The sequence below is a fragment of the Chrysemys picta genome, chromosome 19 (genome assembly GCF_011386835.1).
Source record: "Chrysemys picta bellii isolate R12L10 chromosome 19, ASM1138683v2, whole genome shotgun sequence".
Lineage (NCBI taxonomy): Eukaryota > Metazoa > Chordata > Testudines > Emydidae > Chrysemys > Chrysemys picta.
In genome coordinates, this window is record NC_088809.1 from 7,625,097 (window position 1) to 7,639,909 (window position 14,813).

Here is a 14,813-nt window from a genome sequence, read left to right on the forward strand (position 1 = left end):
TCTCCAGGAAAGAGCCACCAAACTCCTTCACCCTGGCACCATCCTCTTGTACTTAAACAAAAAACCCTCTTCTCCGAGCCTGGGGAGAGTATCTGTCTCGGTGTGAATTCAAACCCCCAAGCAGGCAGCAGTTCACTGCATGCTTTACTGTTAGCTTGCTGCTGGTCCTCAAGCACACACAGACCCTTAGTAGCCCTTCCCTAGGCCTTCCAGCTGAATTTGAATTTGCTTTCTCCCCTCTCTCTTTTTACAAAAGAGTTCCCCTCTGAAATGGATAGTAATGCATGCAAAAAGCCACCGGTTGTGTCAAGCTGTGACTGAGTGCCAGCAGGGCAACGCTTTCGAAATCAGGCAGCAAAGCAGAATCAGCAGAGGTCAGCCGAATAACCCACTTGAAGTTATGAACAGCAGTGCCACAGGCGAAAGAGCAATTCAACTGGCTGTGACCAGCGGCATTCCTCTACCGGTCCTTCTTTTCTGCAGAAGGATCCAAACAGAAGGCTGCAGAACATGCCTTGAACCATCTGTTTTGACTGGGTTTTTCCTCCCCCCCCCCTTTCTTTCCCCTTTCCCCTGCCATCCCCCAGCATTTCAGCTATGGTGAATCTGTTACTGAAGCCCAATTTGCATAAAACTATCATTATTCCATTCAGTTTGCTGCCCCTTCAATAGCCCCTTTTTTGCTCTGCTGGAAGATTCTGTCCTTTCAGAAACAGACAAGCCAAAGGAGCTGAAGCACATTACCGCTGCCTGCTGTCTAATTAACATCAAACCCACAGCATGAAACTACAGGGATTTACAGGTGTCCTGGAATCATTTCCCCCTTCTCCCTCCTGATATCAGCTCATCTCCCGCTACAAGGAGGGGACCTCAGGCTACCTAATGATACACTAAGAGTTCTATACTCAACTCTCCAGGCTTATACGGCTCAGGTTCCAGAAGAACACAGTTGATTTTATACCAGGAATCAAGTGATTGATGCAAGAGGTTGTTTCAATAACAACTGAAGCCTGCAGAAAAGCTGCCATTTTGCCAGACATTCAAATCTTGTGAGAGGCCACCATAAGATGATGGGTTTCAGAGTAGCAGCCGTGTTAGTCTGTATCCGCAAAAAGAACAGGAGTACTTGTGGCACCTTAGAGACTAACAAATTTATTAGAGCATAAGCTTTCGTGGACTACAGCCCACTTCTTCGGATGCATATAGAGTGGAACATATATTGATGAAACACCAACAATAGGGGGTGTTGGGTTTTTTTGCGCAAACAAACAGGAGGCACAATCCACTGCTCTAAAAGAAAACTGACATTGGCTTCTGATTCTTCCACAAAATGACCTATTGAACACAGCAATACATGTTTTGGCCTTCAGCTGTTCACAATAGTTTTGACCTCTAGTTCACTAGATGGCTAAGAAGGAGACAGGCAAAAATGTCCAGGCGACACACCAAAAGACAGCAGAGCTAAGGAGAAACGATACACCATTCCAAGTCTTGAAATTAGCAGTGCTAGAAATCTCAGCCTCTTCTAGGCACAGAAAGTGAGAGCGAGAAATTTGACAAACACAGGTACAAGCAGGATCATGAAAGATTTATATCAGGTGCCTAATGACTAAGGCTAAATTATACACAAATTACAAAATGTGTATCCGCATCCGATCCACAAACATGGTCTGCAGATATCTGCATCTGTCGATAAGAAGCGGCTATCAGCAGATTTGCACGGTTCTAGAGATAAAATTTGGATCCGCATCCATCTGCGATCCGCAAACATGGTGTGGGGATATAAAGAGGATATCCACAGATTTGCAGGGCTCTACATTTGTACATACAACCAACGTATCTAAGTATGTCCTTACTGGTGTGTGTGTGGGTGGGTATATTTATACTTTTCGATATAGATGCTATATAGATAGAGGATTTTACGTGCATACGTATGATGAAAAATATCTTGAGTGACTCAAGGGATTGATAAATTGGTTGCTTAATAAAGACCATCATTAATAAATGCAGAGCTGAGCTCTGTTCAGCTGGCCATACGTTAGAACAGTCTCTTAAAACTACAGTCTGCCAAATAAGGAGGTGGGCTTGTACTGGTTTCACTGCATAACATAGAACAGTGAGGATATTCCCCCTGCAACCATAACTTACCCCCAGTGAGATTGCAAAAGTGTGCTTGGATCACTTTATAAAGTGTGCTTATCAACACAATTCCTCATCATGTAGGCACCATAAAGATCTAGACCTATATATGTAAAGCCCCCCCGCATCTCCTGGGAACTGGGCCAGAACCTCCAAGTGTCTTGCTTCACATGACTACACCCACGGGACATGGTCCATGGCGTAAGAAGCCCAACCTCACCTAGGGGAGCCATATGAGGGAGAGTCCTCACTAACCCTTGGTCCATCAAACCCGCCACCACCAGCACGGGAGACCAGAAACACATTCCCAACTGCTCATCCTGCTGCTATAGCAGACAGAGAGGTTGGGGTTTGCGCCACCCCAAAATAAAGAGGTGAGACATTGCCTTCAGCCACTGCCAGAGCAGCTGTAATGAAGAAGGGCGGGGGGAGGGGGAGGGAGAATGTTGGAGAAGAAAACATCTTGGGAACCACCTCCTCTGACATCAGCAGTTCCCTGCTTATCCTCCAGCGAAAAGGGAGTTGTTGCTGGGTGAAGGGCAGTTTGGATCAGTAGTGGAAGAACAGATTGGCTGCGGGTGAGATCGTTCATTTATATTCCCCCAAATTAACAACTGTGACATTTTACTTGTCATGTGTCCGTTATAGGTTGTGCATCTTGTGTGTGTAGCTTGTAAAGCTTCTTAGGGCAGTGGCTGTCTCAATTTATGCCTCCATCATCTAGCAAAAAGTGACACCAATCCTGATTGGGGCCTTTGGGTGCTGCTGGAATATAAATGTTAAACAATAAACTTCATGTTATTTATATCTAATGTTTGGAAATATTAATTCTACCATCAACATAGAAGTTTTAATTATTTTCATGCAAGAAACAACACTCCATTATGAACGGAGATAAATGATGAAGTTAACAAGGTTACAAGAGGAAAAAAGTTCCAGGAGGGGAACTGCTGGGCCAGCTGAAAAAAGATAGATGATGCGACCACTGCCATCAGCCTTAGATAACTTGAGGCTAAAGGGAATAGTAGTAGGATGGCTAGTCCTACGCAAGAAAGACGGCCACAGACACATGGGAATTGCAGAACTCGCTCACTTCACATTTCTCAAGCAAGCAAAGTGCTACCTAATGCTGCTGCTGGTCATCCCAGAAAGGAATCAGGGCTACAGAAGTGGAAGTGGTGACACACAAGGCAACTTGAAAATAGGATGAGAAGGAAAACAAGTTCAGGCATTAGAGACAAGAAAGATGATGGGAATTTAAAAAAAACCAACCACAGTGTGTGGGTTCATCACATTCACAAAGCCTTGCATTTGCCCTACGAAACTCTGGGAGTCTCTGACAGAAGCATTTTCACGAGCTTTTAGTCGTGTTACTGTGCCAACTCTGACTTGACTAGGAAGCAGCATTCGGAACAAAAAAGCAGAACAGGCTGGATTGACGTCAACAAAAGGAGAGTGGCAAGGTCGCAGGGCTTCACTCTAGCTGTTCAAGTCATCATCTGCACAGAAATCCTGACAGGCACCCTTCCTCCTGATGGCAGCATTCCGCCATCTGTACTATGCCAATGACGTGGTCCCCGAATAAAGTGGCAAGAAGCTAGCTTCTTGTCAAGTACAGCTGTGTCCCACCCCCTAAGACAACAAGGCAGTCTTTTGGAACATGGTGTGCCAACACATTCTACCATGATCAGAGAGGATGGCAAAACTGGAACAACTGTCATGTCTATTGGTAAAGATCAAGAGGAGAAAATTAAACTATTTGGGGCATCCAATCAAGGATGAGGGATGAAGACGATGGCATAAAGCAGAGATCCATGGGAACAGTATCTGAACAACACTGAAGAGGAATATGGAGGAACAAAGAACACTGCCACAAGGAAGCATCTGTCTGTGATCACTTGAGGAGGACAGGTGACCAGAACAATTATGCTCCGAGTGTGTATGAAGGTGAAGTCAGTCCATACAGCTGCTTTTCTTTGTTTTCTTAGGGTGGAGGAGTTAAATGGAAACTGTTGGCATTGTGTCTATATCATACCAAAAACATTCAGGCAGGAGCATGGAAAATAGGGAGCCTCGTATTAAAAAGGCAATGCAAGTCTATTGCTCTCGCTCATTAAAGTGAATCCTCCAAGTCAGCTCTCTCACCGCTGACCATCTGCAACAAGAGCAATGTCTCCATCTAATCCACAAGTTTCACACAAAAAGGGAGTGTGATGGGGTGGACAAACCCTACACTGGAACAGGGCAGGAAAAGGTTAATGGCCTGACCTGAACAGAGACTGAAGCCAGCTCTGTCTTGCAACACCTACCAGCAATATCATGTCTGGAAGGGAGGAGCTTAGGGAATAAAAAGTGAGCAAGCAGGCTTCAGAAAAGAGCAACAAAAATGATTAGGGGTATGGAACGGCTGCCGTATGAGGAGATATTAATAAAACTGGGACTTTTCAGTTTGGAAAAGAGACGCCTAACGGGGGATATGATTGAGGTCTATAAAATGACGACTGGCATGGAGAAAGTAAATAAGGAAGTGTTATTTACTTCTCATAACACAAGAACTAGGGGTCACCAAATGAAATTAACAAAACAAACAAAACTGACAACGCACTGTCAACCTGTGGAATTCTTTGCCAGAGGATGATGTGAAGGCCAAGACTATAACAGGATTCAAAAAAGAACTAGGTAAGTTCATGGAGGATAGGTCTATCAATGGTTATTCGCCAAGATGGGCAGGGATGGTGTCCCTAGCGTTTGTTTGCTGGAGGCTGGGAATGGGCGACGGGATGGATCACTTGATTATTACCTCATCTGTTCATTCCATCTGGAGCATCTGGCACTGACCGCTGTTGGAGGACAGGATACTGGGCTGAATGGGCCTTTGGTCCGACCTTGTATGGCCATTCTTATGTTCTTATAGGAACTTAAGGTTTGAAAACACAAGTGATGGTTCTGTGCATCTCCAACAGAACATCTAAGGGCCTTACAGCTCACTTGCCAATATACAGAAAATTGAACTCCTAGGTATATTCCTCATCAATGAGCAATAGATTTCTATTAGGGGAGGATGATCTAAATAAAAACTAGGCAAAGAAAGGATCTAAGAATTGGATTCATTTCTTTCCTAAGTCCATGCTCCTTCTCCCCCAGGTGGCACAAAGAAGCGGAGATCATCCAAACCCAGTGGGCTTTGCACGTAAGCATTTGCTTGCAATACCTCGCTCAGGAAGGTAGTTATCCCCATATATCCTCTTCCAGGTCAGATTACTGCAATGCACTCTACTTGGAGACAATTCACCAACGTCATTTAGTGCAGAATACAATGGGCTGGTTACATTGTACTTCTTGTCTGGCTTCCACTGGGTGCCATAGAAGGTGTTGGTTTTGATCTATAAAGCCCGTTATGGTCTGGGTATTAAAAAGTTTCTTTCTCCGTGCTTTACCCTGGCAATGAACATCAGCACGGATTCTAAAGAGGACAGATCTGTATGTCAGGGTACAGGGGATCCTCAGGAAATCGAAGCAAATAATTCCCAAATCACTAGCATTCTCTTTTGCTCACAAGATAATTATGAGCCGATCAGATTTAAAAAACAACAAACTGTCAGGCTTGGTTGTGAGCAGTTCACAGCTAGCATTCTGTAGCAAATATACAAAATCTGAGCTGGCTTACTTAGCTATGATTAGTCAGATGGGGAAGTGACATGGGATAGTTTCTTTTCTGACGGGATGAGGGCACAAGCACTACTGGGGTGAATACTCCTATGTGAGAATTTAAAATTCCTTTTACAAATACCCCACAACATTCTTTGAAATGTTCTTTGCATGAATATTTGCCCCAGTGAAATACAACCCCTTGGAGGTTCATAGGAAGCAGACACAAAAGGGACACAAGCAGGGCTGGAGACAATTCATGTAAACATTTGAGCAAGCATTCATGGAAAGTTTGTTGCAGCGCTGAGCCAGGTCTAACTCTTGGTGAAGGACCCTGTCTTTGGAATTTGCTCCCCCCTTGGTTTGACAGAACCCAAATTTGCAAAGCGTCAAGCCACGCTTCAAATACCTGATTACCGGGGATGATTTTGAATAGTGCCTTTGGTTTGGCAAGAGAATTGTTTTGTTGGATTAAAATAACACAGATTGGCTAATATATTGCATCTTTATCCTTTCCAGTGTAAAGCTTTGGATTGGCAATAGGCACATCTTATAAAATGAAAAACAAATATGACAGATACGGAACATGGACATGGAGGTGGATAAATGACGTGCCTAAGAGCCTCTCAGCGAGTCATTGTCATAGCCAGGTTTAGAACTTGGGTTCTCCAGGTCTGCTAGTCTGATGCTCAAAGCGCTTAAAGGTGCCTCTTCGGTTAGTTAAAACCAACTTATTTAGTGTCTTTTCAGCCTCCTGATTTCTTGTTATCTGGTATGCTTTGTCCTCCTGGCCTTTTGATGATTGCACAACTCTATATACAGCAAATAGTGTCATTAAGCACTGAGGGACAAATTCATTGCTAACACATATAGGTGCAACTCTATTGGAGTCAACGGAATTGCACCTGCGTATGCCAGCAGACATACCCCCGTACATGCCCCCGTATCAGCATGTAGACTGGGCTTGGATGGCAAGGTGCTCTGACTCAGTCCCTAGTGAGGAGATGTTGAAGGACAGGAAACAGAACTAAGCTTCTGGATGTTGCTACCTGAGACTCAGTGTGATGGGGAGAAGAAATTTCTGAACAAAGCAGCTCTCCTTTGGGTAGGTGAGAGTTCTCATTCTCCAGCTGACCTTGTCTAATTGAGTTGGCACACAGTACTAGGACAGTGGTCAGCACAGACAGGCCAAACAACCCCCAAGCTACAAACAGAAGTAACTGTGAGCACTAGCAAACAGCAGGAAGAAAATGGAGACAGAACAGAGGGACAGAGTATTATAAAACAGCACCAAAAATAGCATGCAATTATTTACAAATATTCCAGAGATGAAGGAAACAGATGAGACCAAATGCATGGCCCATTTGTATCATGAGTGCTTTGCGCTGCTTGTTGAGGACACTCATTCATTTCAGAGCAAACCAGATTCTGAAAATCACTTCATAAAACGTACCGATGGATTCTCAGTGAATTGAGACTGTCCCCACTGTCCAACCCCATCAAAAAGAAAAAAGAAAAAAAATAAGGGAAAAGACATTTGGAGACAAAGAAGGAAAACTGCACTCTTCTGAGGGGGCTGGTCCCGTTCTGCCAACCTAGTACAGATCAACAGTGGCATCTAGTGGCCAAAAAGACTCATCACAACCTTTGGCTCTAGTGTTATCTCGACTTCTTTGGGTGAAATAATTCAATGTAAACTGGTTTCAAAATGTTCTCCCCAGGTCTCTAGTTAGGGATCCCTAGTGCAAGCAAAGAACAACCTTGATAATCTGAGAATCCTGCGGGATGCTGAGGAAGATCAGATAATCGAGGTACTTTTCAATGTAATGAGTAGATGTTGGCAGCTGTGACCCTTGTTTTAGATGACGGGAGTGAGTGGTGGATAACGGAGGCATTCGAAAATGGGGCAATACTGAGTTTCATCTTGATTAACTTGTTCATCTTTCTTAAGACTAACTGATACATCTCTCTCCACTCTTGCTCACTGAATTCTGTTCCATGTTTTCCCCTGATGACATGTGACACAACCCTTCATAAACCCCTGACTCCAAAGGTACCTGAATTCAGGCCTGACCTGTTTGGATGCGAGGTGGGTAGCATGAACTGGAATTCCACAACACAAGTGCTGTCCTTCAGCTGGCGATGCTGGACACTGTTCAACTCATAGGCGATGTACGCCCTTCGAACGTACACCTGGTTAAAAAGAAATTCTTGGTCAGTTCAACTGGGCTGGGGAGATAGAAGTGATACAATGGAGGAGTCACAACAAAACAAATGCCTCCAAAATTAATAGCTTCTGGATTTTTTTTTTAAACTCAAGAAACAGGAGATCAAAATACTATTACCTGGAAACTGCTAGAACAGATAAACAATGCCATCTCAGACAGTGGCCTATATGCTATATCCTTCAGAGGCAGGCCAAAACACAAACAATGTACATAAATTTGAAATATTATTCTGGGGGTGGGGATTAGTTTCTGCTCTGAAGCATGAGGAATGAGATAAGCGATATGTTCTGGAAGAGAGAGCAAGCTCCCCCAAATGCAGGAGAGGAGGCTACAGTTAAGTGAAAGGCAGCAGTTCAGAAAACTCACTGTGATACACACACCACACAGGGTTTTCTGGAGTGCTGGCTATACATCACTCAGAGTGCAGACCATTTTATAAGGCACTAGCTTCCCCCTCTGCCCCTGCAAGGAGGCAATTCGTCTTTAAACAAAGGAGACCGGTTGGATCTGAGATTTTTGGTCCAGCCCATTATAAGGTTAAATGGCAGATACCAAGTTTGGATCTAAACTTCCTCAAAATGTAGAAATATTTGTGTCTCCGTGCTAAGCTCAAAGCTCATCTAACAGTTAGTTTTGCTGAGCAAGGGAATGATGGCCAGGGCATCAAGGTTATAGCACAGTGCCTGTTATTTCCAGAGCGTCAAAGGGAGCCTTCACTCTCAACTGGCCATATACTAGAGATAGTCACAGAGGGACCTCAAGACAACATCGCAACAGACAGACAGATGGGGAGAAAACATAAAGGAAGAAAAAGAGAGTTTGTTTTCAAGTGGGCAGAAACATACCTCCAGAGCTGCCATTCGCACCACCTGGTTACTATGGTAGAAAAAATTTGGTAGCACATCAAAGATGGATGTTTCGGACAGAATGAGTTTCTGAAAGAGATCACGTACAGAAGGGTTTTACAAGAGAACGTCTTGCTATTACAGAGGAGTCAAAAGTTTCCATCGAAACAAAATTCTGATGGAAAAATTTTTTTGCACAAATATTTTTCTGTTTTCTGACAAGTGCTACTCTCTACAGCTTTTCTTTCATTATTTTCATTGTGGCAGCATTTAGAGGTCTCAATGAGGTATCAGGGCCCCTTTGTACTAGGCACTTTACAGGCATATAACAAAATCAATCCTTGTGCCTTAAAAAGAGTTTACAGTCTAAATTCTAAGCCAATCTGCTGCAGGAGAAGCCACCTTGCAGTTCCCTAATTGCCTTGAGTCACAGTCTGTACACCACACAGCAATTAACCCCTTCACAGTTACAAGGCAAAAAGAACAGGGGCCTGTGCCAACACCTCAGATGAGTATTTGGCTGCAAAACTAAAATAGCACTACGACTAGAGGACAGCCCTGCTACTGGATGACTTCAAAATCGGCAGAGACATTTTCATGTTCAGTCTATGGGTTTGGGGATTTACAAACATATACATGCTTTCATAATTCACCCCCAGCCCCTGCAGAAAGGGCAATTCAAGGCACTGCTCTGATGCCTACAGCTCAATATATTCCCTTTCACAGTGGGCTGCAGAGAAGTACATGGTGATATTTTTCCGGGAAATTAATCAATTGTTTAAGGAGTTATTACATTAGGAGTGAAAACGTTGTTCGGAGAAGATTAACAAGCATCCCGAAATCCGCACAAGGTAGTACTAGGAAAAACACATTCTTTCCAGCACTTAGTATTAAACAGGGTCACTGCTAGAGTTGTGCAAGGCCTACACCTGACATACCCTGGCAGTGGTCTCCTCTGGATGAGATCTTCCATACAGACTTTGAGCCACGCATTTTTGTAAGCCAAGATTTTGTACAAAACTGGTACCACTGCGCTTAGTGAGAGGAAAGTGAGGAACCAGAAAAAAGAATCCTGTAGATACCTGTAAGTTCTCAATGCAGAACTGGTGTCCGTACATGTCAATGGCTGACAGGAAGATGGACTCCACCTGGTTGTGACGCAGCTCGTATGATGGCAAATGGGAAGCAATGAGAACCTGGTAAGACAGAAGGATGCAAAGGGTGAGTGCCAGAGAGAACTGTTATGCTGGTCCATTATCAGAAGGATGCACTGCAAGAGCTGCAAGTCTATCCCACCAGTAGCCACCATACTCCCTACTAGAAGAGAACGTTAGCTACATGTATGAACGCTAGGCTCTGTAGCACAAGAGTGATGCTGCAAAATTTAGTCTCATTTGTGTATCTCTGTGAATTGTATTACTGGGTACTCCCCAGAGAGAAAGGGAACAGCTTCAATCAAGTTTCATCAGTGCATGTGATTTAGCACCGCAAAGCAGCTAGTCCTGGGGATTGCCCGACCGGCTGTTAATTGGAAAGCAGAGCTGGCAGGTAGCAGCCATGGGGAGGCCTGCAATGGAGCCAGCCTTTCACAGCTCCAGAGCAAACCAAGCACGAGCCACCTGTGCCAAGTACTAAATATCCAACACAGAGATGATGATAGGAAGGGGCAGCAGCTCGCAAGGGAAAACAAAACACAACAGCAGCATAAAGATACACCCAAGGACTGCAACATCATCCCCCCAGCATGCTGCCGAGAGGGTCAAAAACGCTGAATGGTTCAAGGAGATGGATACGAATCAGGAGAAAACATAAGGTCACTGAACAGCTTCAAACACCCCCATTCATTTTCAACGCTCACGCACTGAAATAAAAGGAGAGATCCCCAAACTGTCAGCTTCCCTAATGAAGACTTTTAGAATGGAAATGGGGACTGCAGGGTGAGAGAAGCTAACCAGACTTCCAGGGTTAGCATTATACCCTCCCACTCCCTAACATCTACAGACTAACCACTAGCTAAGGAGCTCGGCAAAATATCCAGGTGTACATAGGAGATTCAAATGATCATCTACACTGGAATCTTGGAAAGGTCACGATCAAGGTTTTCCCCATTATTTTAAATCATGATTTACAAGAACCCTTTGGGAACTGGAAAGAGCTATCCACATTTCAATCTCTGTTCTTGCTATAGTCACTGGTTTGTTATGGTAGGGTTAGTGAGGAATCCCAGACTGCACACCCTGGTTATACATCGGCTTGTTATTGTAGGGTTGCTCCTGAGTACTGGGTTTTGGTTTTTTATTTGTTTAGGGATTAAAAAAAAAAAAAAAAAAAAACACCCAACACTAACCCATCAAAATTCCTCGACTTTGCAAAACAGACGATTAAAATACAAAGCAAGTCCAATTTTGATCCTGCCAAGCTTGACACGGTCCCCTTTTAGCAATGATCAGCACAGAAGGTGCTGCACTTACCTGACGTGCTCGCAGGGCCACTTTTGCATTGGTAGTCTTGCTGAGCTGGGTCAGCTCGGTTAGAATATTAATTAATTCATCTGTCAAGGTGGGGTCTCGGCCACACAGCTGATCCTTATTTAAAAAAAAAAAAAAAAGACAGACCTTGGAAGCGTTGAAAATGAAGATGACCTCCCACAAGTAACTTAGAAATAAAGCAACGTTCTTAGATATATTGTTGAAGCTGTGAACATTCCCCAGTGCTTTCATAATGTTACCTGCCGAAGGAAAGTACATGAGCTGGAGAGGAAATGGGAGAGGGGAAGGAGGAGGTAGGCAGAATCACTCATTTGATTGTCCATATGCAACATTGATTGGGGCAGCCAAGCACATGGTAAAGTAGGGCATTAAACTGCCAACAAAATACAGCACAAATGTCTCCCAACACCCAGCCTCGACTCTGGATCAAAAGTCTCCCCCAGCAACAATCCAGAGTACAAGAAACGTTTGACCATAATGAAACACCTTGTAATGCGCAATGAAGATTAGCAAACTTGGCTCTGGAAAATGATCAGAAGGAAAGCGTTTGCAGCTGGGGACCCTCTGTACATATCTTGCAGCACCACTCGTGCTTTTGGTCACACTACCCTCTATGGCTAGAACAGCTTCTTCTCTTCCTATGCAACAACTGACTTCCCTCTCCTCAAAGCTCATTTTTGTCAACCCCCTTCTCCAGCACTAATCACCACTCCAGCAATATTCTGCTTCTTCCCCCGTGCTAATTATATTAAAAACAAAAACAATTAAGAAAAATTACAAATCTGTAACAAAATGAATGACCTGATGGTTTCCCAGAAATAAGTTTCTTTCCACTTCTTTCCTGGCCCCTTCATTCTGTTGTTTTCTCCTCCATAGGTCTAATGTAGGTCCTGATCTTGCAATGAGCTCTTTGTGGACCTCTATCTCCACTTAAGAATTGGGACCACATATTGTGAACTCTTGGGACAGAGACCTTCCCCTTTTACTTGTCTATAAAAGGCCACATTACACCAGTGTCATTACACATCAAAAAATGGACCACCAGCCGTAACAACCAGAGAGTGTCAGCAAAACCGTTTAGAAAAGCACATGTTTTCCAAACAGAAGCCTTGAAAAGAAACTGCTAGGCTAATTCTAAACCCAAAATATAGAGTAGGAAAATAGAAGTGTCTTCACAGAATTCATGACTAACAAAAATTATTCCATGATAACTTAAAACTCCAAGGAGAACAGTTTGCTTTTAACATTCCCCAAATGATGCAACATCCTGCTAAGCAAAATTGATTACAAGCAGAAGTGAAATTGACGAGTTCATGTCCACTGTCTAAACTGAGTGAATAGCAACAAGGAAACTAACCAGCATGAGTGGTGAAGTGTGTTGCAGTTTCAAAATTCTGAAATAACTGGAAAAAAAACGGTCATAGAAGTACAGAAATTTGTTTTCTCTCTACGTAGAAGCGGTGCAATTTTGTAAACACGTCCAGAGGTAGTTCTTAGCCTCATGAGCTATTGCACAGCTTTCAACTACTCACAGTGATTTGCACGACAAGGACCCAAAGTTTGTAACCTGCGGTCGCCTCTGTGTTTCTTTCGTACAACACTCCCATACTATTCACATATAAAATGAATCATAGGAGGCAAATGAGAGATGAAATGGGGATTTGGGACAGCAAGCAGCAGATGGTGCCTTAAAGTTTTAAGAGAATTTAAGCACTTGCAGACCAGAGGGCCCTTTTAAGAGTCAAGAAATACAACGGGAAAGGGGCAAAGTATCTACATAGCGGGTTAGATTATATGGTAAGCCTGCTGGCAGGAATAAAATAAAAATAAACCAACAATATAAACCTCAGAGACTTGCTGCTAATAGTCCTCCTCCAAGCCTAGCAAGTTTTAAAATAGTTCTTGATCCCTTTCTCTAACACTCTACGTCTCCCGCTCCAGCTTTATGCCATTTCTAGGAACCTACAACAATGGAACAGTTCAAAGTCAAATCATTTTCAGTTAGCTTGGCTACCAGCTTGTAGACTATTGTCTCCCACTAACAGGGCTTAACAATGAACACCACAGAGATGACCGTAAACCCCTTCAAGTTACATTTGTATCTGCAGAGAGAGAACGTTTTAAGAATTGTTCACATGGTGTTTAAAAAAGTATATGGTTCTGTAGTACTATGCCGTATCTACTCCTACAAAAGCTGGCTGCTGACGAGACTTAGGAGTTGTCATATGTTATGCTTCTGGAGCTTTGTGGCAGCAGTAGGGATAGAACTTGGACCCTCCTTGGGTCTCTACCACTTGAACAAAAGGAAAATTTCTGTTAAAATAATCCTCAGATTCCTTTTTAATAATGGATTCCCAGGATACATCAGGAACAGTACCATTAGCATCAGTGTGTCCTGACATGATGTTTGCCTGAGGAGGACAAACTTAACAACCCCGGATAAAGAGCTCGGCAACCTTTAAAATGCCATGCCTTTCACCAATGCATGTACCAAGAGATCTCTATGACCTGGAAGAATAATACAAATTACAGATGAGAGGGAAGGATGATCTTGTGGTTAAGGGACTGGGCTGCAAGAAATCACAGTTCAATTCCCAGCTCTGACACAGATATCCCTTTGACCTTTGGAAAGTCACTTAATCTCACTAGACCTCAGGTCCCCACTTCATATTATATTTCCCTATACCCCACGATCCATGTGAGGATACATTCACTAGCAAGGCACTTGGATACTATGGTAATGGTGGCTATGCAAACAGCTTTTATATGACCTACTAGCTCATCCAGTCAGTCTCTGCCAAGCACAGGATTATTCCCTAAAAGATGTCTTCTAGGGCTGTTTTTTAACAGTTCCAAGCAACTAGGCTTCCAGCATCTCCTTAAGGTGAGTATAGGAAGAGGAGAGAAAGGAGGGTTGGGGAAGGGAGGGAGAAAAGATAGAGAAAGAGAAAGAAGAATAGAAGGAGTTGAGAAAAACAGATTTGAGCTTTGCCATCTGTCAGTGAGGCCTTCCCCACCCTCTCAGAGAGATTTTTCCATCAAAGCGAAGACATAAGCCGGACTCTTGGCCTTTAAGACTCAGCTTGCACAAGGGGAAAAATACGACACAAAAAGTTTCAGTCCCATCCTAGCAAGAAACAATCAGTATGACAACAACAAAAATAAAGCAGCTAGCTGGTGTTCCCATTGGCGTCTGCCTCTGCTGATTGGTGAAGGCAGCGAGCAAAGCCTCAAACCAGTTCTCTGACAAGGCCTAACGCCTCCCCGGCACCCCCGTGTAATTACACACTTGAGTGACTGGACTCTGAAGAAAATTGAAGGCCTGAGCTGCAAACAGCTGCCATTTTCTCTCTCCATCACACCAGCATGATTACTTGAGAAATGAACAGCCCTGGCTCAAAGCTACTCCAGAATTCTCAGAGGAAATATGGCTCCGTGTTCAAATAATGAGATTCTTAAGGCAA

The 14,813-nt window shown here is 43.6% G+C and overlaps 1 protein-coding gene across 8 annotated transcripts in view; it reads right to left on the bottom strand.

Moving 5' to 3' along the window:
* Positions 1–14,813, bottom strand: part of ACACA (acetyl-CoA carboxylase alpha) — a 199,249-nt gene that overhangs the window by 120,608 nt on the left and 63,828 nt on the right. For all 8 annotated transcript variants that reach the window (XM_065572846.1, XM_065572849.1, XM_065572852.1 and 5 more), the window contains 4 exons: positions 11,332–11,445; positions 9,943–10,056; positions 8,861–8,950; positions 7,862–7,980 (listed from right to left, as the gene is read on the bottom strand). In XM_065572846.1, coding sequence (XP_065428918.1) covers positions 7,862–7,980; positions 8,861–8,950; positions 9,943–10,056; positions 11,332–11,445 — 437 coding nt within the window. The remainder of the gene's footprint in view (positions 1–7,861; positions 7,981–8,860; positions 8,951–9,942; positions 10,057–11,331; positions 11,446–14,813) is intronic.